The sequence below is a fragment of the Berghia stephanieae genome, chromosome 12, assembly GCF_034508935.2.
Source record: "Berghia stephanieae isolate SIO BIC M18660-M18661 chromosome 12, UCSD_Bste_1.3, whole genome shotgun sequence".
NCBI classification, from domain to species: Eukaryota; Metazoa; Mollusca; class Gastropoda; order Nudibranchia; family Aeolidiidae; genus Berghia; species Berghia stephanieae.
In genome coordinates this window covers 13,029,645-13,055,091 of record NC_088371.1, presented here as the reverse complement: position 1 = coordinate 13,055,091, position 25,447 = coordinate 13,029,645, and the positions used below count along the sequence as shown (strand labels likewise).

General features: G+C 34.6%; 1 protein-coding gene across 1 annotated transcript; it reads left to right on the top strand.

Annotated features, from left to right (window-relative positions):
- Positions 1-11: 11 nt before the first annotated feature.
- Positions 12-23,712, top strand: LOC144958155 (serine hydroxymethyltransferase, mitochondrial-like). Its single transcript, XM_078889915.1, has 12 exons — positions 12-451; positions 2,332-2,469; positions 3,807-3,886; positions 5,205-5,405; positions 7,131-7,212; positions 8,065-8,187; positions 9,774-9,913; positions 10,656-10,821; positions 11,418-11,517; positions 12,117-12,272; positions 17,905-18,012; positions 19,068-23,712. Exons 1-12 carry the CDS (start codon positions 404-406, stop codon positions 19,193-19,195), a joined length of 1,470 nt encoding a protein of 489 aa, XP_078746041.1. The 5' UTR covers positions 12-403; the 3' UTR covers positions 19,196-23,712.
- Positions 23,713-25,447: the final 1,735 nt, after the last annotated feature.

Genomic DNA, 25,447 nt, shown 5'->3' with positions numbered 1-25,447 from the left:
CTCTGCCTTCAAAACTTGGATTCGAAATTCGAAGGCTTTGGGCTTTGTGTCTCAAAGACATAACTTCATATATAGAAATTCCTATTCAAAACCTTAAAGTGTAAACTACTGACTTATTTAATACTCACATACTCCATACTGATTTAGTAATAGTTAGTCAGATTATTGTATCCATAAAATAATTAATCTGTTACAATGGGCAGACTAAGTTTTTAACAACAAGAGATGAAGTGAGTCGAAGTTTTTAACTTTCGTCTTGTTGCAATGCAGCAGAAATCGTGTCAACTACTTTCGCTTCTTCTTCTTATCTAACATAAAAAGCTTATCTTGCAGTCATAAATTCAAGGCTACTTTTGCAATCGAGTTGTAAAGCAAGGTTGGGAGGAACGTGTCGTCAATTGAAATGGCGACCATAAGGCAATTTACGAATCATTTAACCAGACTGAGGAAGGTAAAAAATGGTTACAAGTTGGACATTTTCTACCAACTGAATTTACTTTCACTTTCGCTCTTTGAACTTCTGACTTTTGATTTTGACTTTAAACTTTTTCAAGTCAAAATAATAATTAATAATGCAGTAAATTGTTGCGACCCAAATCCCAAAAACTAGATAGCAATTAACTAGCAAACTCCACCGCCTCTGCAACATGAGAAATATCAATCGAGAAGACAAATACAGTACAGAGGCTAACACAAATAATATCTCTATCGTTATCGAAGTTGCAATTCGGACTCGAGTCTGATTTGATTAGTCTCCCGTGGGTATTCGGACGCAAACTCTAAGGTTTGTGCGCACACAGAGGGAAGGACGACACAATGTGGGCAGTAGCAAGAGGGTGGGAGTGATAAAGAACTAGAAAAAGAGATCGCCCATAACCCTAACACTGACTGGTACCCTGACTTTGAACTGTAGAAGGATTGTTGCCGCCTGTCTCACACTCACTCTCACACTATCAGAATATGTAATTTTATAATTATTTCTTCTTGTCCTGATTTTATTTGGACATCGTGTTATGTTGTTAGAAAAGCTTTTCATTCATACCACAATTACTTTGACTGACTTTACTTTTGTTACTTTTGAAGAGTTTTAACTCTTCTTTTTAATTTCTATCTGGACTTCCAATTGATCCATAATTTTGTCTTTCTCGTCAAATAAACCGGGTTTAGACTACCTATTGATAGTTACTACAATTGAAATTTTGATTTGCATTGATTTTATGCAATTATCAAAAATTAAAATATTAAAAAAAAAACACCAAAAAACAAAAACAAAAACAACAACAAACAAACAAACAAAAATATACCAGACACTGTCACAGTGAATAATATCCCCTTTAGTTATTAATATAGAAAATGAAAAAAAAGAATTTTGCAGTTGATCGAGATGTCATTATTTGAACTATAACAATAACTCAACATGGATTCTTTACTTTATGGAATGCTTGGCTATTCAGACTCCGAGTCTAGTATAGTTTTTGTTTTTTTAATTTTGATTATTTATAATTACTAAAATTGATGAAAATCAAAGTATCAATTATAGAAACCATCAACAGGTCGTCTAAATTGCTTATATTTGACGAGAAAGACAAAATATAGATCAATTGGAAGTCCAGTTAGAAATCAAAAAAGAAAAGCGTTAAAACTCTTCTAAAGGAACAAAAGTCATACAAAATAACTGTGGTTAAAAAAGCTTTTCTTTTTACACGATGCCCAAAGAAAATCAGGACAAAAAATATTCTGATAGAGTTAAACAGGCAACAATCCTTCTACAGTCTGGGCATAATAAAATTTCTTCTGAAATCTTCCATTTCTTTATCACTTACACCCTCTGCGAATTGCCCACACTGTACCCCCCTCCCCCGTGTTTTGTGCATGCTCATTGAAGATTGGGTTCAAATAGCCGTGGGGGATAATTCAGACTTGAGTCCGAATTGCTGCTTCATTTCTGAAAACTGTCTTGATTTGAAAAAAAAAAGCTGTCATAGTTTTGAAGATTCCAATTGTTCAAACCATTTTATAAGACGAACAAAAAAAAAAGTGTAATTTTAAAAAATATATTCCGATCGACTACCTCAATCTGGTATTATGCGGATGGTGGCCTAAATTTGAATTTTAAGTCAATTGATTTGAGATGAAAATTGTGAAGCAATGAACAGTTAATTTATTCTTGTGAAAATAAAAAATCAATTTAGCTCATTGTTCAGCATCCAGTTCATCCCCAACATATACTGATATTATTAAGAAGATAGATTAGTAAATTTTGTCGAAAAGTAGAATCAACAATAGATTTGTTAAGGAAACTGTCTAAAATCATGTTCTCTTTTTTTTCAGGTTTTGCCACAGACTCGATCTGTCAGATGCCTGTACACAGGACAAGATTCTGTACAAGATGAAGATCCAGAATTGTATGAAATTATCCAAGCAGAAAAGTTCAGACAGTCCAATGGTTTGGAGCTCATTGCATCAGAGGTTGTTTATATAAAGTCTTATTTATACGTGCATAGACTACTGTTTCTGATACATTATCATTACAATAAATATGTAAAGCATTTAGATCATGGTAACAAACAGTGTAAAAAGGCTACAAAGTGTGAAATTTATTATTAATTGTTCTTACTAGACGAGTGTAATGAAATACAAGTAACTAGACAAAAGTATTAAAATAAATCATATGATAGTTTAGTAAATCTCTGTAGTAATTAGATATCAAATAATATCATCTTGCTTAATAAAATTTAGCATCATATATGTTTCTCTATTGATTTTCTTTTTCTTTTTTTCATCTCATTATCTGTGGTATTGCTGGTTCCTTTTAGATCTAGTGAAAGTGAAAGGGAATATTGCCATGCAAACAGAGCTTGTCTCTAAGTCTGTTCAGGCATGTGACTTACCTTTTTTTTCTTTTAGCTTGCGACACCTTTGTATGATGGTTGCATGTTTATATTTAAGGATGTGTTGGAAATTATTTAAGTTCGACTTTGTGGCCTGGTGGTATTGCAAGTCCATTGGTTAAGATCAACTTGTGCGGCTATGTGGTCCAGTGGTATGACACTCGCTTTCGGATCGGAAGGCCCTGGGTTAGCGCCTCGCTCGGCGCATAGTTCAGTCCTTGGAGAAGACTCTTTACTCACATTCTCTCACCATACTCAGGTGTAAAATGAGTACCTGGCCGTTAACAGTGTTGTCTCTGTCCAAAAAAATTGTAACCTCCTAACAGGCTTCATGTCTCGTCCTAAATGTTAAATGTTGCTGTTGCCCACAGACCCCTTGTAAAGCGCTTTGAGCATATTTAGTGGATATTGCGTTATAAAAAAGCTCAATTTGAATTTAATTTAACTTTGGGTGGAGCAAAGTGGAATCCTTAGAGAATGCTTTATAGTTTATATTCAAATTTCTCACCTTACTCGTGTGTAAAATAAATACCTGGCCAGCAATGATATTGTCTCTTTTGAAACAGTAATAATGCCTTATCAATGTCATGCCTTGTCCTACATGTTAAGTGTTATTTTTGGCTTTGGGCCTTTTGAAAAGCATTTTGAGTACATACATAGTTGATGTTATGCTACATAAAAAGCCCCAGTTTTTTTTTTATCTGCATCTTTTGAATAGCTGGGATCTGATGATGTTGACACTTCTATGAAACTTCTGGAGGGTCTCATGCTGGACAATTGTAAATTGATGTTAAATTCTTCTTCTATTAATTTCTGTTCTTTAACAAGTTAGCTTTGTCCTACTTTCAACGAAAGACATTATTTATTTTTCTATTTATTTATTTATTCATTTATTTATGCTTATTGTTTTTACAGAATTTTACTAGTCGTGCTGTGATGGAAGTGTTAGGATCCTGTCTGACCAATAAATATTCGGAAGGTTACCCTGGTGCCAGGTAAAGGAAGTTTATAGTTGAAAAAGTCTACTCATGTAACATGACCGATTTGAGAGTGTCCTTAAAACACACTTGTTCTGTTTAATTTCTATACAATGACTTCATTTTTTATTGGCTTTAATTTATTTTAATGTATTAAAATTGACATTTAAATTATTTAGATTATTCTAAGTACGATCTTTTTATTCTATCACAGGGTACCTATATTTCTCCTTGCTGCTATTCAATTAGACCCCATTGTACATTTATCCTCATGTGCTTAGAATTTGGAGAAAGGGTTCAGAAAAAAAAAAAAAATAGTTAAAGGATGGGAGTATTGAGTATAGTCAAGAGTAGGGGGTCCTGATAGCTCAATTGATAGAGCACTCATTTCGCACACAAAGGGACCTGGATTGATCCTGGGTGAAATTGATAATTTTTTCTGAGCCCCCTGACTACCCAGCAGTGATTGGGTAGCTAAGTTTTTTTGTGCAGCTATGTAGTCTTGTGGTATGACACTAGCTTTCGGATGGGAAGGTCCTGGGTCCGAGCCTCTCTCTGCGCATAGTTGAGTCATTAGAAAAGACTCTCTACTCACATTCTCTCACTGTACTCAGGTGTTAAATGAGTACCTGGCCGCAAACAGCGTTGTCTCCGTCCGAAAAAAAATTGTAATATCGCCTAACATGTCATGTCCTGTTCTACATGCTAAGTGTTGCTGTTGGCTAGGGACCCATTGTAAAGCACTTTGAGCATGTTTAGTGGATATTGCGCTATATAAAAGCTCAAGTTATAAGTTTGGTAGATCTGGCGGAAAATATTTTGCGATAGAGTACAGTCCTGTCCAAAGGTTAGCAAGCAATTGCTATTGTCGGTTGAACGCTATAGAAATTGGGATAAGCTCTGGCTCCATAGGGCTTATGACTCTTATGAAGGACGACTAAAAAAGTTTGAGAGTTTAGACACCATTTTCGGACCTGACCCTTGTACAGATTTTTTTTTATTAGTCGCCTGTTGTTGGTCTGCCTCTGTTTTTCAACCCACAGAACCATCTTTTCCATTCAATTTTTTATTGGCTGGATGAATGGTCCCGACATCGTATCCTTGGGTAAGGCACTTTACACAGGTGTGAGAGAGTACCTGGCTATAGGCAGTGGTGGATATTGTAAGAGTGTTAGTACAAACAGGACGACTAACAGGCAACAAGTACAGGATGTAATGGAAATTTGGTTCCATATGGATAGCCTGTTGGAGAAATGAATAAAAACTTTGTGAAGCGCAATGAGCATGGTAGATATATAGAAAAAATGTTCATATTTGTTTATTTATTTTGTTCCAGGTACTATGGAGGAAATGAACAGATTGACAAGGTAGAAAGGCTCTGTCAGAAAAGAGCCCTAGAGGCATTCCGATTGGACCCAGAAAAGTGGGGAGTCAATGTCCAGCCCTATTCCGGAAGTCCTGCAAACTTTGCTGCTTTTACTGGATTACTGAACCCTCATGACAGAATTATGGGCCTTGATCTCCCCGATGGTGGACAGTAAGTGGGTCTTGATACAACAACAAGTGCTTACACCGATTCTGTCTGTAAATTCAATTGTAAATTTTGGGAGGCAATATGGCCAAGTTTTAACCACCTTTTTCCCTCATTTTAGATTAAGGGTTTTTTGGGGTTTTTTCATGTGCGACTATGTGGTCTTGTGGTATGATACATGCTGTCTGATCGGAAGGTCCTGGGTTCAAGTCCTTGGAAAAGGCTATTTACTCATATTCTCTAACTGTACTCAGGTGTAAAATAAATACCTGGCAGTTAACAGTCAGTTATTTTTAAAAAATTGTTGTATCGCCTCACAGGTGTCATGTCTCATCATCCACCGTGTTTTGTGCTGCTGTTGACAAGGGTATCTTATAAAGAGCACATTTAGTGGAGATGGCCCTGTATAAATGCTCAAATTCTGAAGTTGATATAAAAAAATTGAGAAAGTTTGGTGGAAACACTGTTATTCACACAGGGATGTATTGTGTAACTTAAGTAAACTACACTTCAGTTATTCTATGGCATTTTATGTGGCAAGACATATAATTAGATTAATGTAGAAAATATGGATTTAGAGTTAGTGTGGGTTTTTTTTTCTCCTGTTTTGGGAAAAATGTATATTTTGTTGTTTATGTTGTTTTTTGGGTTTTTTTTTTTATACCTGTAAGAGGTCTGCATTTTTTTATACTATTACTATAACGATTGTGAATATATTAATGTACAGGGTTTTGAAATTTTTATTTTTTTCTGACTTTTGTAATTTGTGATATTTTTCTTTTTCTTTCTTCATCGCTTTTGAGGCAGTTTTAGGGGTGATAGCTTAGTTGGTAGAGCACTCACTTCACATGCAAAGGGACCATGATAGATCTTGGGTGCAGTCGAGATTTATTTCTGACCTACCTATCCACCCAGCAGTTATTGGGTACCTTGGACTGTTAGATCTGGCAAAAAGTACCTTGGGATAGACTAACATCCTATCCAAAGGATAGCAAGGAATTGCTAATGACCATTTCTTACTATTTCAACCTGGATATAAACTCCTGCTGTATGGGCCAAATGGCTCTGAAGGACTTAAGTGAAAAGGTGTTAAATTCGGGTATTGGGTGTCTGTGGATGAAGTATCGGATGGCTTGTGTAGAGACTGTGGACATCGATCGTAAATATGAGCCTATTGTCGGGTTGTGTGAAGCTGAGGTCGTGGAATAGATGAAGGGTGTGATTGGTATCTTTAAAATCTGTGGGAAGATTGATGACGGATTTTTTAAAAAGATATTGTCAAGGAAGAGATAAATTTTTTTTGTGGGGCAGGAAATGGCGGAAACGATGGGTCTTCCAGTGTTCAAATCTGTGGCATTTGTCATGTTGTGTATTTTAGGGAGCATATATGCAGTATCATTAGAAGCTTGACCTAGCTAATCTGTGATGGTAAACTGGTAATTCACCAACCAAAAGGGGGTCCCGATAGTTCAGTTGGTAGAGCACTTACTTCACACGCAAAGGGACCGAGATCGATACCGGATGCACTCGAGACTTTTTCTGACCCCCACTCGGTGCAATCCCTTTATCATTCAACCACTCCCCCCCCCCTCCTTATTTGTGTGATAATAATGATATCAATGATATTAATTGTTTTTATAATATGCATGGTAAAACGACAGGTATACAAGCCTGAACAATAGCATAAAGAAAAAGAATGTATTTATTCTATCTTTATTTCTTTTCCTACAGTCTAACCCATGGCTTTATGACAGATACCAAAAGAGTGTCAGCCACTTCTTTGTATTTTGAGTCTATGCCTTACAAGTTGAACGTAAGTGTTGATTTAATATATCACAATAATAAATAGTAGTAGTAGTAGTAGTAGTAGTAGTAGTAGTAGTAGTAGTAGTAGTAGTAGTAGTAGTAGTAGTAGTAGTAGTAGTAGTAGTAAGCCTTGCAGTCCGAATGATGCTTGCTGAGAATTGTGTGATTCAGTCATAGTTGATGAGTATATCTGCTCTCTGCATCCAAGTTGTTAATTGTTTCCATTGGTCACCGTCCTGGGCCAGAGTTTTGAGGTTGTCAAGATCTTGTTGTGACAGATACACAGATAAATAAATATTCTTCTTCTTCTAGGTTCCATGCCTGGTCCAGGCTTCGGATACTGCATGAATTATCTCTCTCCATTCCTCCCTGTCTCTTGCTTTTTCAAACAGCTCTTGGATTGTTAGGTTGGTGAAGCCCTTCAGTTGGTCTATGAGTTTTTTCTGTGTCTCCCCCGGGCGCGTTTACCAGCTATTTTTCCACAACTTGCCAGGTATTCATTCTTATCTTTCCTTACTATGTGTCCGAAAAAGGATAGTTGTTGATCCGCTATTAAGGGCATTAGTTTCCTTTGTTGGTATGTTTGTTTTAGCACTTCTTCGTTCGTTTTGTGTGCAGTATACGATATTCTCTGCATCCTTCTCAAGCTCCACATTTCAAAAGCTTCAATGTTCTTTTGTGTTTCTGCATTTGTAGTCCAGCTTTCGCATCCGTATAACAAGATTGGCCACACGTAGCACTTCAAGACTCGGAATCTAATCCCGAACGACATCTGTTTGTTTTTCAAAATGTTTCCCAGGTCCATGAAAATATAAATATAAATCCTGTTTATCATTCAATATTGAATTTGTCATTTCAGCCTGCGACTGGTTACATTGACTACGACAAGCTAAGGGAATCGGCAAGGCTTTTCAAGCCCAAATTGATCATTTCTGGAACAACTGCTTATTCTAGACTATTGGAATACAAAATTTATCGAGAGGTAAGACTTGATTGGAACAATGTGTTGTCGTTGTCTGGAAGGTTAGACAACTTTTTAATATCAATTTCTTTTTCTTTTTCTTTTGATACTCATGTTTAATGGAGGTTTTTGTGACTCCCTCGTCCAAACATTAGTGATTTGTAGTCTGGATCTGCATGATCTAGTGAAAAGCCCTTTGATATAGTGTAGTGTCCTTTCTTTCTAGAGGACAATAAGCAATTTAAAATGCTACAGAAACCAACGAAAACTGGGTTTAAACTCTGCCCTCATGGGCCTTTATTCATCTTTAAAGAAGAAAAAAAATATACTGTAGGGTTTATTCCGAGGGAAGACTTAACAACCCAGGCATCCCCCCCACATTGCAGCACTTTGAACGACGTTAGGACAATTAGTAAACTTTTGAAACCGTATTTGTTAAAGCCATTTTTCAATGGATTGTCTACCTCAAATTACCATAACTTAGCCAATTTATAGTTTTCTTGAATAAATGGCATTTTTCAATGGATTGTCTCCCTCAAATTACTATAACTTTGCCAATTTATAATTTTCATGAATAAATGAAATTTTTCAATGGATTGTCTACCTCAAATTACCATAACTTAGCCAATTTATAGTTTTCATGAATAAATGGCATTTTTCAATGGATTGTCTACCTCAAATTACCATAACTTAGCCAATTTATAGTTTTCTTGAATAAATGGCATTTTTCAATGGATTGTCTCCCTCAAATTACTATAACAGCCAATTTATAGTTTCCATGAATAAACGGCATTTTTCAATGGATTGTCTACCTCAAATTACTATAACTTAGCCATTTTATAGTTTTCATGAATAAATGGCATTTTTCAATGAATTATCTACCTCAAATTACTATTATAACTTAGCCAATTCATAGTTTTCATGAATAAATGACAAAGTGTAGAAAATTGTTTATTCTTTTACAACATACAAATAACTCAATTTCCATCAAATGTGAATTATTGACAATTTCTCTAGGGTGCCTCACATTTATTATGTGCTCTGAATATTTATGTTGATTCTGTCCATAAATTAAGCGAGGGTGAGTTGACTAGCTGAAGATCACTAAGTGTGGCTGGTCATTGAACTCGTGCCTTTCGGGTATGAAGCAAAGACCATACTGCTTGTCCCACATTAATTCTATGAATTTTATTATTGTTATGATTATTATTATTATTATCATCATCATCATCATCGTCATCATTACAGTCATCATCATCATCGTCATTATTATTATTATAATTATTATTATTATTATTATATTATTATTATTATTATTATTATTATTATTATTATTATTATTATTATTATTATTATTATTATTATTATTATTATTTATTATTTATTATTATAATTTTTTTTTAAATTCATCTCTTCAATTTTGTTGACTCTTACACTGTACTGGAGAAATTTTGCTCTGAGTAATGTATATATATATATATATATGTTTTCCTTCTGTACTTTATCTCTTCAATTGTTTTGACTGTTCTACTGTGCTCAAAAGTGTTTGTTTTGAGAATATTTTTTAAATTTATCCTCCATTTAAAGAAAATCTCATAATTTTTCAGATCTGTGATGAGGTGAAGGCTCACATGCTTGCGGACATGTCTCATATATCTGGATTGGTGGCTGCTGACGTCATTCCTTCTCCATTTGATTACGCCGATGTAGTCACCACTACCACCCACAAAACCCTAAGGGGTCCAAGGTAAGAGTGGAGAGATTTAGATTTTTACATTATTGCGCTGCAGAATAAATCAATACAGACTCCAAAAAATTCTTTACAAATGAGGAAGAATCTGTACTTGAAATTATATTCAAATATTTGGTTGATGAGCCTTAATCATCTTAATTTTATCATTATTTAGCATGAGTCTGGGGGGATCCTGATAGCTCAGTTGATAGAGCTCTTTCTTTACATTCAAAGAGATGGAGATCGATCCCAGGTGAAGCCGAGGTTTTTTTTCTGACCCCTCCCCTTCCCCCCTGCCCATCCAGCAGTGATTGTTTAGCTTGTCTGTTAGACCTGGCAGAAAGAATTTTGCATTCTATTCAAGGGGTAGCAAGCAATTGCTAATATCCATTTCACACTGTAGAAACTGGAATTTACTTCGCTCCATTGGCCTAATGGCTCTGAAGGACTACTTTAATATGAGTCTAGCCTGATTCATGGACTTGTGCATGACACGGTTTAGTTATGTGGATAAGATTACAGATGGTGTTTGGTTTCACACAAAAACATACATTTCAGTTATAATAAAACATTTTCCTTTATTTAGATGGAGAAGACAAATTTACAACAACATTTGTCTGCTGGTTTTTTACCAATCTTACAGAAGGATTTATTCAATTGAAGTAAAATCAGATTCTTACACCAAAATATTAATTCAGTAGGTCAAAATTTTTGACAAATTCCAATATTTCTCTCTTTTGAATTTTTAAAAAACCAGAGCTGGCATGATTTTCTATCGCAAAGGAGTCAAGTCTGTGGATAAAAAGACAGGAAAAGAGATCTTATACGACTATGACAAGACTGTAAATGGGGCGGTGTTCCCCTCTTTACAAGGGGGACCTCATGAACATCAGATTGGCGCCATTGCTGTGGCAATGAAACAGGTAATTGAATTAGTCATCATGGATAGGCACTCAACAAATTTAATGTCAAATTTTCCTTCAATTGACTTTGACATTGGCATAAGTAATTCAGTATGAATTATTATTTTCCAATTTTAAATAATAAATAATTTATTAGATGCTTTTATTTGTTGTTGAATATATAGGTATCGAGTAAGAAAACAATTAACAATGAGTGCATTAAATAAATAAACAATGGTAAATAGATTGATAGAAACCTTTATTGATCCCAAGGGAATTTTTAAAAATTAGTCATTAGGCTCTATGTCGATTTTTTTTTAAAACCTATAAACTCCGGTCCCATTTGGCGCAGATGGACTCTGTTTTTTTAAAAAATAAATTTTTCTTTTCTTCTCCTCTCCTCTTTTAACTCATCAGGCCATGTCACCAGACTTTAAAGCCTACCAGGCCCAAGTGTTAAAGAATGCCAAAGCCAAGGGAATTTTTAAAAATTAGTCATTAGGCTCAATGTCGATTTTTTTTTTTTAACCTATAAACTCCGGTCCCATTTGGCTCAGATGGGCTCTGTTTTCTTTTAAAATAAATTTTTCTTTTCTTCTCCTCTTTTAACTCATCAGGCCATGTCACCAGACTTTAAAGCATACCAGGCCCAAGTGTTAAAGAATGCCAAAGCCATGGCCAAAGCCCTCCTAGACAAAGGGTATTCACTTGTCTCAGGTAAAAAAAATAGCAATAAATGATTTGAAACAGCTTTGTAGTTTAGTGGTAAGAAACTTATTATTCTTTACATTTGGTATTCATATGTACCATATGGGGCAGCATGGCTCAGAAGTTTGGTCTTTCCTCCTACCCAAAAGGTACCGAGTTCAACCACCTGCCAAGCAAGTCACCTTGCTTTATTTAGCTCAATTTTCAGCTACACTGTGGCTGACTCCTGGGTTATTCCAGTCCTCCCTTGGAATAGACCCTAAAAACAAATTTTCCCATGGGGATGAATAATGGGAATTTTATTTATTTATTTGAAATATTATAAAGTCACAATTATATTTAACCCTCACTCACTCAGTCCTCTCTGCACTTGAGGCAACAGCAAGTGATCACCAGTATTCTCACTGCATGGGTTGCATACTGGATGGGCTGAGGCCCTGTGCTTTTAATACTCTCTGTACAGTTCTTCTTCTCCAGGTTTCCTTAGGTTTAAGTGGAGGTGGAGGTTTGATACCACCACATGACCACACAGCCTCACAATTTGTTGTTATCAGATCTGCAAATACCGTACACATCATCAATTTTAACCCATTCTCATTTCATTTCAGGGGGCACAGACAACCATTTAGTCCTGATGGACTTGCGTCCCAAAGGCACGGATGGTGCTAGAGTAGAAAGGGTCCTAGAGTTGTGTTACATCACAGTCAACAAGAACACGTGTCCCGGTGACAAGAGTGCTATGACACCCGGAGGTCTCAGGCTTGGTGAGTGTTTGGCAATCATTTTGATTTCAATATTTTGAGTAGTAAATTGACTAGAATACTAAGCATATTTCAGGTCTGGCCCAAACAGTTTAAAATTGTGCATTTAAGTAATCAACCCTGTATAATCATATAACGTTATAACAAGTGTAACTAAATGACAAATTTCCATAATTATGGACAATTAATATCTATTATTATTATTATAGTGCTTAGGCCACTGGGACCCCCCCTCCCCCCCCTTTGGGAGTTTATGCCACTATGTTTTTCAAATAATAGAGCTTATTGGCCATACAAATTTCACTGTTACCGTAAAAATAAGTGTCATTTAAGAGAGTTATGGCTCTTTGAAAAAAGTGAGTTGTGTCCCCTTGCAAAAAAGAGACAACATTTCTTTCAAAGGCTCTGGAGACTACAATATTACTTCAAATATATGCAAATTGGGTATCAAACTGAAGGAAATTGAATATACTATCAAACTATGTGCACAAGCTTTCAATTTGTAAATATTATATAGATTCACAGAAAGTTGAAACAATTTGTCAGTAATCTCATGAAGTGTCATATCTAAACTTATGGGCTATTTCAGTGTTTTACACAAAAATTTGAAATAAAGAAAAGAATAGGTATGGCGAAGAATGCATTCAACCAGCTGCATACAATTATGAAAAACAGGAATATTAGCATGAAAACAAAAATTAAAGTCCTGGATTGCTATGTACTGTCTGTGCTGCTATATGGTTGTGAGAGCTGGACCATAAACAAGACCATGGTTAAAAGACTGGAGGCAGTGGAAATGTGGTTTTACAGAAGAATGATGAGGGTGTCATGGATGGAAAGGAAAAGAAATGAAGAAATTTTAGAAATGGCAAACAGAAAAAGATCACTGATAACAAAAATCATCAAACGCCAAATGGAATTTTTAGGACACATTATCCGCCACCCTGGTTTGGAAATACTCGCCTTGACTGGAAAGATGAATGGAAAAAGAATAAGAGGAAGACAAAGAATAACGTATTTGAAAGGGATAAGAACTTGGACAGATGAAGCTGAGAAAGGTGGCGCTGCTTTAATAGAACTGGCAAGAGATAGATCAGCTTGGCGGAAGATGACCTCCGACGTCTGCTTCAGATATGGAACTACATGAGATACACAAAAATTATTTTAAATATGGCCAAAAACAGCATGTTCATTAAAAATGTAGCACTGAAGAAAGCTATGGCCCAAGCCTCAACAACAACCTTCATATTTCTACGTAACAGGAAAAACTAAAAGTGTACGCAACCCTTAAATTTTTCTCCACTTTTTGGGATGCCAAATTCATCATAATTTTCATTCTTTTTAAACATGGTATTGATGTCCAGTTGTCACATTTAAAAGTAAGTTGAAGATGTGGTAAAAACAATAGATATATCATGAAAAAAGACTAATTTGTTCACAACCCAAGTGAAGCATCATTACCGAAGACTTTTGAACGAAATCCCATTGTTATATCATGAAGAATAATTGATACTCAAAAGGGATTCTTGATTCAAGATGCAGTAAGTACATAAAAACAATATCCTTACAAGAACTTTTTGAAGATCAACACTGTGCTCTTGGGACAAAACAAGAAGCTGGCCAAATAAATTTCTCTGTTCCTTGATTTTGACCACGTTCATGTCTTTTTTTTCACTGTTACCACTTTCCTCAATGATGCAAATGTCTTGGTCTTGTTCCTTTCTAATGGCTTGTGAAATTCTACAGACTTTTCCTTCAGTCTGTTTTCAACAAAACTTTCAAACAATCTTTTTCCTGTTTTTTTCCACGGCTAGCAGGTCATCAGCAACATCCTCTTGCACTTTCATTCCTGAAGCTAGACTGACCAGACCATCTTCAACTTCAAAGGGATTGATAAATGCTGAAAATGCCTGGAGGATCTTTTGCACTCGCTTTTCACTTTGTCTTTTTTTTCTGCAAGGCTCAATTCTTTGTGGGTGTCTATATCTATACAGTTGTTGTTGCTGATCATTCTTTGGGTTGCTGATACATATTCTGCTCGATTGTGTCTTGTTACACTCCAACGACTCCCATAGTGGGCAGGGAGGTACATGCTGTGTCTTCTATCCCCCCATACCTGTTTTCCAATTGTTTCCTGTCATTGTCTTGGAATGAGATTACTTAGTTTTGTCCTGATCCTTGCCGGAGTTTCTTGACTGGGAGGGAAACAGTCGAATGTATAGTTATAGTTTTGGGAGATGATATTTTTTTCCTTGTAAATCATCTCTCTGTTATGCATTGTATTATGTTTAGTTTACATATTATATTATATGATTGGTAAACATTTGAGTGTATTCCTCTTAGTTGGGACCTGTGCTTGTGTCTGGATGAGACTTTTAGGTGATCTCAAACTAAGTACTTTAACGGTGTGCTCTTGGAATCTACATCTGTTTCCTATTTGAACCCGTTCCCCTTTGTCTTACCTTTTCTTTTGTGCTTTAATTGTAATTCTATAACTTTTTACTATCCTATTCTCTTCCTTTTTACTGGCGCTGATATGACCTTAATGTGTTGCAAGCGCGGTAAAACCCTTAAAAACAAAAACAAAAACAAACACTCCAACGGTAATAGCTTGGAAGACTCTTGCTGAACCCAACAATACCTCTTTTTGTCTTTGCATGTTTGTTTATTGTTTGTCCAATGGTCATATCAACTGCTATTCTTCCAGCAGGCGTCCTTGATCTGGAGACACTAAATCCATTATCTTGTAACATTTGTTCTGCCCCTGGGTGGGAATGAATCAGGTTGGCTAGTGACACAAAATATACACTGAGATACTTGGCATAATTGTGGTGATTCATGGTAAAAAGCAGTGGGCACAGTTCTTTTAAACAAGATATATGAAGAAGAAAGTTGTTTGTCTTTGTAGCTCGCAGAAACTGGAGGAGAAGCCAAACTCTGTCCATGTATTGGATCCAGTATTGTGCAGTTTTTCCATACTTTCCTGAGCGGACACTCTCTTTGAAGGCTTCATACTGGGAAAATAACTCAGCATACACAATTGACTGGAGAATTTTATTAGCTGTATGGCTTGAAATTCCTTCGGTGAATTCCTTTATGTAAGACATGAGGTCTTTACTGAGTTTTGAATCCGTGTCCTGCTCAAATTTTGCAAGCAGAAGCCTCTCTAGAGCCTCCAAAACAGACACATGCACTCGTATAGCCCTGTTGTAGTTCTTTCCACTCATAACCCTATCCATAGAACCATGTGCACATAGCCCTGCTTCAGTCACAATTTCTTCAAAACCAGATCCACTTTGGAGCTTTCCCAGGGCACCAAGGTATGAAATTATGGTGTGAAAGACACCCAGGTGAATAATGACTGTTTTGTAAAGCTGTGGGTTTTGCCAGACAATATCGTAAGCTTTCTTTGCTACAGCAAGGTCAAATGTTACAAATGTATATGTGTTATATGCCCATTAATCATGCCTGAATTGTGCTAGTACAAAATTCCTCTTGTTTATTTATCACTGAAAGGAAGCAAATACACTGTAATATATATTTTTTTCATATTATAGAGAAAATGGCTATCAAAGATTTAAAAACCCTATATAGCTTTGTAAAATTTTATGATCTGAGGCAAAAAATGAGAAATGACAATAAAATTCCACTATTTATTGCATTTGAAGCAATTTTAGGATGATAAACAATCATTTTATTCACAAAAATGAGTTCACGAAAAATTGCACCTGATGACCTTTCAAGGGCCATAACTCCTGTAAATGATACTTGAAATAACTGTAACACCCGGATTAATTTGTGTTATATGTCCCTGAAGCATGCCTGAATTGTGCTAGTGCAAAATCCCTCTTATTTATTCATCCTGAAGGGAAACAAGTACACTGTAATAGATTTTTTTTTCAAATTATAGAGAAAATGGCTATCAAAGATTTAAAAACGCTATATGGCTTTGTAAAATATTTTATGATATGAGGCAAAAAATGAGAAATGACAATAAAATTCCACTATTTATTGCATTTGAAGCAATTTTAGGGTGATAAACAATCATTTTATGCACAAAAATGAGTTCACGAAAAATTGCACCCGATGACCTTTCAAGGGCCATAACTCCTGTAAATGATACTTGAAAAAACTGTAACACCCGGATTAATTTGTGCTATATGTCCCTGAAGCATGCCTGAATTGTGCTAGTGCAAATTCCCTCTTGTTTATTCATCCTGAAGGGAAACAAGTACACTGTAATATATTTTTTTCAAATTATAGAGAAAATGGCTATCAAAGATTTTAGAACGCTATATGGCTTTGTAAAATATTTTATGATATGAGGCAAAAAATGAGAAATTACAATAAAACTCCATTATTGATTGTATGTGAAACAACTTTAAGGTGATAAACAACCATTTTATGCACAAAAACGATTTCACAAAAAATTGCACCTAATGACCTTTCAAGGGCCGTAACTCTCGTAAATGACACTTGAAAAAACGGTAACACCCGGATTAATACTCAAGATATATTGCTGTTTCAGAAAAACCATGTGGCGAAAACTCCCCCAGGGGGGGGGAGGGTTTCGCCCACTGGCCCATGCACTATTATTATTATTATTATTATTATTATTATTATTATTATTATTATTATTATTATTATTATTATTATTATTATTATTATTATTATTATTATTAGTATTATTATTATTAGTATTATTATTAGTATTATTATTAGTATTATTATTAGTATTATTATTAGTATTATTATGCTGGGTTTGGTTCCCGACCTCCCACAGTGGGCAGGGAGGCACTTACTGTGTCTTCTATCCCTCTATAGCTGTTTTCCAATTTGCTTTCTGTCTTTGTCTTGGAATGAGATAACTTGCTTTTGTCCTGGCCTTGGCTGGGAGGTAAACAGTCAAATGTATAGATATTGTTTTGGGAGATGAAATTTTTTTCCTTGTAGATCCTCTCACTGTTATGTATAGTTATTTTGAATGTGTATTGTAAACATTTGAGTGTAATCCTCTTAGTTGGATCCTGTGCTGGTGTCTGGATGGGACTTATAGGTGATCTCAAACTTACTACATTGATGGTATGCTATGCTATGCTCTTGGAATCTTCATCTGATCCCTATTTGTTCCCATTTTCCCTTTGTCTTACTTTTACTTGGGTGCTTCAATTGTAATTCTAGTATTTGTCTTTCCCATTTTCTTCCTTTTTACTGGCGCTGATATAACCTTAATATGTTGCAAGTGCCGTAAAACCCTTAAAAAGAAAAGAAAAGGAAGATGTTTGGCAATAATTTTTAGTTTAAATATTTTGAGTAAATTGACTAGAATACTAATCATATGTTTCAGTCCATGACATAATCAGTCGGAAGGTGAAAATTTTGGATTTGCATTTTTTTCTCTTTCATTTTCTGAAAGAATATGCTCACCAGAGCATTTTAATCTTTATATGAATTAAATCAATTTCAAATCAGAATTTCTTCTGGTTGTACATTTTCAGTTGTCACTTTCTATAATCAATTATTGGATAGATATTTTTTTTCTTTTTGTTTTTATATTGCTGTTTTCAATTATTACTGTCTATAGGGAATAAAAAGGTCACCTTTTTCTTTTTTCTTTTTCATTTTGTGTTTTTAGGAGCCCCAGCCTTAACTACGAGGGGTTTTACAGAGTCTGACTTTGAACGTGTTGTTGATTTATTGCATGCCGGTGTGGACATCACATTGGAGGCCAAGAAAAATACGAGTGAGTAGCATTGGGCAATAAGGGAATTTATGGGTAGTTTTGAGGGGAAATGGGATATCCAGTATTATAAAATGTTTTCCAAAAGTTATTTGGTCACCATATTAGACCTCTTTTACATAACATATCATTGTAAGCGTTGCTTAGGTCAAAAGGCCTTTGATTACCCTGAGAAAAAAAAAAAATTAGAAAGAAAGCTTTAGGTAAAAAATTCCCTGAATTGATCATAACTATCATTGACATCACGAGCAATCAAAACTATAACAATTAAAAACCTATTCATCAAATACATATTTTAAGTCATGAAATTCCCTGTCAATGGTATTTTTGAAGTGATTTATGCTTTTGAAGTCTGAAGGTCTGAATTTTAAACTGTTCCATGTATTAATGGTCCTGGTGGTAAAAAAGAATTATGCCAAATAGTTGTAGAAGAATGTGTGATAAAAACATAAATGTCGTTCATTCCATGAAAATTTTTCAGAATATTTTTTGTCGGCTGTCACCTAGAGTTACCTATGCAAAAGTTCACACAAATAAGCATTTATTTGATAGAAGTAAAAGTGTTATTGAAATGACCTGGTCATCTAACCACATTGTGTTATTGACAAAGAATATGTGCGGCTATGTGGTCTAGTGGTATGACACTCGCTTTCAGATCAGAAGTTTCCTGGGCTTGAGCCTCGCTCAGCGCATAGTTGAGTCCTTGGAAAAGACTCTTTACTCATATTCCCTCCCGTACTCAGGTGTAAAATGAGTACATGGCCGTTAACAGTGTTGTCTTTGTCCAAAAATTTGTAATTAACAGGCGTCATGTCCTGTCCTACATGTTAAATGTTGCTGTTGACCAGGGACCCCTTGTAAAGCGCTTTGAGCTCATTTAGTGGATATTATGCTATATAAAAAAGCTCAATTTAATTTAATTTGATATTGGCCCACTAAAAGGTCTACCTACCAAAATGGTTATCTCACACATCTAATTCATTAGAATTAATTTGCTGAAGATATTGACTTTGTTAATAGATTGATTTCAATATTGTTAATGATTTTTTCTCCTCCAGAAACATTAAAAGAATTCAAGGCTTTCGTCCTAGAAGATTCCAACATTCAAGATAGAATTGCAGCCCTCAAGTCTGAAGTTCAGGAATTTGCTGGAAAATTCCCAATGCCAGGTTTTAATGATCACTGATGAAGTTGCCGCGATGGCCTTTACAAACCCATTTGAAGACCTCTGCGATGGAAATAATTTTTTATTGCAAATTTCTCTAGTAGTTTAAAATAGTTCATGTACCAATCATTGTGTAACTATAATAAAATAAAGACTGTACTTTAAATCATTGAGAATAGAAAATTATGGGACATAATTTACTAAAAAACTATAACTTATTCACAGAAAATATGAGGTGGCAGAATTCTCAATGAGAAATTCAATCCGATATTTAATGAAAAACAAACAAAAACGATGAATCTTTATTTACTTTTTGAATATCATACTTGCTATTCTGAAAGATGTTTTTAGGTACAAGATGTAGGTACTTTTTAAAAATCCTTTTTTTCTCTTTACTCTCTGGAAAAAAATCAATCAATGAGAAATGGTAGTTTTCTTAGCATACGTTTTCACTGTATGTGTACTTTTCTTATTCCACTACTTTTTTTGTATCTTTTGTTTTTCTGTTGAAAACTTTAAGATTATTATTTTTTTAAAAAGTATGACGTGTTATTTTATCCACTTTGCTTTTCTTGCATTTACTTATACTTTAAATTGTTTGTTTGACAATCTTGCTGTGCAATGATATTTGGTTTAACTCTTCTCTCTCTTGTTCACGCGGATGGACTGTTGTCAAACAAATTTGTTGATCTCCATTTATGCTGAACTTGAGAAAGGCTTGGATTTTTCTACTGAGAGGACCCAAAAAATATCTCTGTCGTCAATCTGGAATTTAGTAATGTATTTATGTCTTTATTGTTTTTTGTTGTTGGCTGAAGAAGGGTTTTGAGCCTGAAACGTTCAGTGTTTTGGTATTTTGTTCTTTTTTGAAGCTGTTATATTCATTTTTGTTTATTACTTTTTACAGTCCACGGCTTCTAGCCGACTAGTATCACTTTGACTTGATGTCGAATGTACAATGACAAGAATCTTATGCTGTTACTTATGATATATTGTTGAAATGATGTCTTCCTAAACAACACGCCTTACTGTGCTTACTTGGACAATGTCCATTGAAGAATATGGTACTTTATACTCCTCTTTTCTCCATTTGATACAGCTAGGCAAATATTGGAACAAATAGAGATTAAAAGGATGACATGAAAGACATGCAAACATCAATGGAAAAGCAGGAAAAAAAAGCAACAAAAAACCCCAAACAAACAATGACGAGCTTTTATATAGAACAATATAAGCTCAAAGCGCTTTACAAGGGGTCCCTAGCCAACAGCAACACAAAAGATGTAGGATGATACATGATGCCTGTTAAACGATGTTACATTTTTTTTAATGACAGATACAACGCTGTTAACAGCCAAGTACTCATTTTACACCAGAGTACAGTGAGAGAATATGAGTAAAGAGCCTTTTCCAAGGACTCCACTAACCATCGCTCAGAGCGGGACTTAAACTCGGTACCTTCGAATCAAAAAGCGAGTGTCATACTACAAGACCTCTTTTATGAATATAGTCCTTTACCCCTTTTGCCAAGACGTGTAAAAATCTTGAAGTGATTCTTCTACAATATTTTCGTTAATGTTAGTTTTCACATAGACTGCATAGTCACAAAATAGTGATGATGATGATAATAAGTCATTTGTACAAAAATCCATATTCAAATGCTCTAAATCACTGTATTTAGCAATTTAGAATCCTAACCCTAAAATCAACACAGACACAAGCACATACTCACCCAAAAGGTTTGTACAATGGCTCACATTTCACCAGAGACATTATGACCACGAATACTGAAAGTCAAGCCCAAATTTTAAAATCATTTTAGATAATGAAATAGTTTTACATTTCCTAGTTTCTAAAGAGATAGAATTCCAGACGAGGGGGCAAGCATGTCCCAAAGACTGAGCAACAAATTTTCTGTTAACCTTTGTGTTTCTCCAATGATACCACCCGTTTGGCTATCCCACACATTCGTACAAAGGCAGGAATAAGTTCTTTTCTCATTTTGATCCGTCTGTATGGAACGCCATTCCAAAGAGCAACCGAGAATCCAAATCATTGTCTGTTTTCAAGAAATCCTTGAAAATATTAATTTTTTTAATGTCATGTACTCTCTGTATTGTTTTGTGTTGATTTAATTTAAAGTGCCAAGAGCCTCATTGTTGAGGATACCATGCGCACATATAAGAGTCTATTATTGTTATTATTATTATTGTTAACAATGACACATAGGGTAACAATGATCCTTTCCTCATAGTTGTAGTTGTATCAACTCTTATAACTTATTTCATCATTCTGTGAACTTTTAACAAAAAGATCTATAATACGATCTATTATTAGCAAATGATTAAAGAAAAAATATCTAGATTATAAGTCATGATGTTACTCTTAATGATACATTTTTGTTTTTTAAAAGATATAATTTTGATAAGGTCAAAATGATATATCTATAAATTAAGAAAAAAATATAAATGATGACGCTTTAATAGATTGGCTTTAAAACCTAAAAGAATGCACTTATGCACTACACTTGTGTCGTCATTTGTGGGGAAACATAGTTTATCTTGGGGTTATGCAATTCTTTGTCTTTGTTAATACACTGTTTATATAACTGTTGAAATGTTTATTGAATCCATTACTGTTGAGTTGTTTTCTGAATTTCTAAAAGAATGCACTTATGCACTACACTTATGTCGTCAATTGTTGAGAAACATAGTTTATCTTGGGGTCATGCAATTCTTTGTCTATGTTAATACACTTTTTATGTAATTGTTGAAATGGTTATAGAATCTATTACTGTTGAGTTGTTCACTGTATTTCTTACTATTGAATTTGTTACCGAATCCCTTAATGTTGAAATGGTCACCAACTCCTGTAATGTTGAAAAAGGTCTCTCAATTATTTGCTATTGGCAAAGTGATGAAATCCATTTTTTTTATTAAAATGTCATTAAAACTTGTATATATGTTTTATAATTGATTCACACGGAACTGTTGGATTATCAGCTATTTTTATGCTTGAATTTGAATTCGTAATCATGATATTTACAGCAGTATATAGAAAAAAAATGTTTTTGTTCTTATTTTTCTGACTTTTTTTTTTCATGGTACTAACAATATTTTATTTTTAAAATTTTAAAATATTTTTTTTCTGCTTGAATATCTCATTTTACAAGTATGATATAGCTTCTAGTCCCAGATGGTAACATGTAGATATCGCTGCTTTAAGCTGGAACATGTGAAAAAAAAAAAACTGCACACATTCATCCATGTTACATCCGTATATCGCAAACTAACCAGATAAAGTCCAGTTCTTGGCTAAATCCTGGCCCTCTGTTCATTCCTTTCCTTCTTCACACATCCCGCGTCATGTAGTTTTGTTGGTTAAGCCTGGGACTTTTAATAGGTTTGAGACTAGCTAAAGAGATATTTTGCTCTTTGGTCTGATTCTGATATATTATGTTAAACGCATCCCCCCTTGTTTTACTTAGTGATTGAATATCAAGATCTAAACCTTTTGACTGGGTGGGTCTTCTGACCTCTCATGGTGGGCAAAGAGTTCACTTGCTGTGTCTTCAAAACTCCTATATCAATTTTCCCTATTCTTGTTGTTCTCTTTCTTTGTTCTGGATTGAGATTGCTCGGCTCTTTTCCTGGTCCTGGCAGGGGTCCTTATAGAGGGAAGCAGTCAAATGCATAGTTCCTTTTTGTGAGAGATGATATTTTTTTTCTTTGTAAGTCATCTCAAAAATAAAAAATAACGAAACCCTGTTGCAGTTTCCGAGTCGGAATTTCTATCAGTGTCAGTCTAGCTACTGGGATATTCTGTTCTTGGGTCTGCTTTTCATTTATTACGTTTTTTCTTAGTTGTTGAATTACAAGATCCAAATCTTTTGACTGTTCCATTATCTTTTTGTTTTTTAACAGGCACTGAAATGACCTTCTTAAAGGGAATCAAATGCCATATAGCCCCTAAAAAATAAATAAATTGGCAGTATTTGACTTATGTTGATGGTAATGTTTTATGCTTTGTTTACATATTATATATGATTTGTAAACATTTGAGTGTATTCCTCTTAGTGAGGACCTGTGCTTGTGACTGGATGAGACTTTTAGGTGATCTCAAACTAAATACTTTAGTGTGCTCTTTGTATCTGCATCTGTTTCCTATTTGTACCAATTCTCCTTTGTCTTACCTTTTCTTGGGTGCTTTAATTGTAAGTCTAGAACTTTTTACTACCCCATTTTCTTCCTTTTTACTGGCGCTGATATGACCTGAATGTCGTGCAAGTTTCATAAAAACCTTAAAAACAAACAATACTTATTTTGATGACTTATTTATTTTTTGGTGTGAATTTTTGACTTGACACTTACCTGATGCCATACATTACAAATGTGATTTAATACGTTAAATGTGATTTGATATGTTAAATGCGATATATTTTTTGTTAAACTAACTAGGAATTTATGTCCTATAACCCCGGATGCCTTGTTTAATGTGTACAATATGAAATAAAAATATTCAGCTATGCATATATTACATACTTGTGTGCTTAGGTGTTGGTATTTTAAAAAAAACAAACTTATTTAAGATCACCTGTTTTAAAGAGTCATACCCTCTGGGTGGGGTCTTTTGGCCTTGTAAATCGTCATTCTGCCAGATAATTTCTAGTCTCTATTGGTTATGGTGATAATGATTGGTCAAGCAGTGTTAAGCGTGGTCAGTGATTGGATGTGAAACAGTGATCATAGCCATTTTGTTTTCTTAGGCAAGGCGCTTTATTTACATAAGCCACTCGACCCGGGAGTAAATGAGTATCTGACTACACTGACTATAGGCAGTTACGGATATTGTAACTCCAATTACATGTCGTTGTGTAATTTATTACAACTTTGATCATCATTATCACGACTGACTGACAAATTCAAGGGATGCAACTCGTCTGCTATCAATTCATTAATCTTATTTATTGGATTACCTCCTTCCCATATGGTTTGGCTCTGATAGGTTATTTGCCCCTTTTTTACCATTTGAGAGACAGTTATCTCCCTTGAAATGCAAAATTCAATCGAATTAGCCATTATATATATATATATATATATATATTATATATATATATATATATATATATATATATATATATATATATATACCAATACAAGGGAAGCAACTCATCTACAACTAATTCGTATATCCTATATACTGGATTACCTCGTTTCCATATGTTGTCATTCAAGGGATACGACTCATCTATAACTTATTCTTTATTCCTTTGTACTGGATTACCTCCTTTCCATATGATAGCGCTCTGATAGGTTATTTGCCCCTTTTTTACCTGTTGAGAGGCAGTTACTTCCCTTGAAATGCAACATCCATTCTTTCTCGCATATATATATATATATATATATATATATATATATATTATATATATATATATATTATATATATATATATATATATATATATATATATATATATATAATCCAAGGGAAGCAACTCATCAACAACTAATCCTTGTATCCTATATACTGTATTATCTCCTTTCCACGTTATCACATTCAAGGGTTACAACTCATCTACAACTAATTCTTGTATCCTTTTTACTAGATTACCTCCTTTCCTTATGATAGCGCTCTGATATGTTGATTGCCCCTTTTTTACCATTTGAGAGACAGTTATTTACTTGAAATGTAAAATCCATTTGATCCAGCCAAACAGCTAGCTGTTTTCTAGTTGCTGTTGATTGTGATGATGATAACTAGTCAAGCATAGTTGAGTATGGTCAGTGTTTGGATGGGAGGCAGTGATCGTAAATATTTCTGGACTCAGCCTTGTCAATTACTTACATCCATCCATTCGACTCGCGTGAAGATGAGGCTCTGGCAATAGCACTGTTGTAAGAGTGTTAGCAAAAAAAAAAAAAAAAAAGGACGCCAATAGGTGAATTGTAGTGCATGAAATGGAATTATGGCTCCAAATGGCGAGTTGAGGGAATAAACGAAGCATTTATGAAGTGAATTCTACTCGATGAACCAGTTACAAAGTGCTATATTATATTTATAAATGCTCTTATTCTCATATTATATCTAATTTGAGATACCAGATTTACTTTTATGGATGGTAGGTCATATGATATATAATATACGACGCTGGTTACAGCTATAACTAGAGCATCTTATATAGCGCAATATCCACTAAATGTGATCAAATGTCTTTATAAATGCTCCCTGACCAACAGCAACAACTAACATATAGAACCAGACATGACGCCTTTTA

Bases quoted from the DNA above. Each gene is read 5' to 3' on its own strand.
- LOC144958155 (XM_078889915.1), top strand. From the start codon at position 404: ATGGCGACCATAAGGCAATTTACGAATCATTTAACCAGACTGAGGAAG. The intron at 2,470-3,806 runs GTTGTTTATATA...TTGTTTTTACAG, and splicing joins TGGAGCTCATTGCATCAGAG to AATTTTACTAGTCGTGCTGT. The intron at 18,013-19,067 runs GTGAGTAGCATT...TTTCTCCTCCAG, and splicing joins GGAGGCCAAGAAAAATACGA to AAACATTAAAAGAATTCAAG.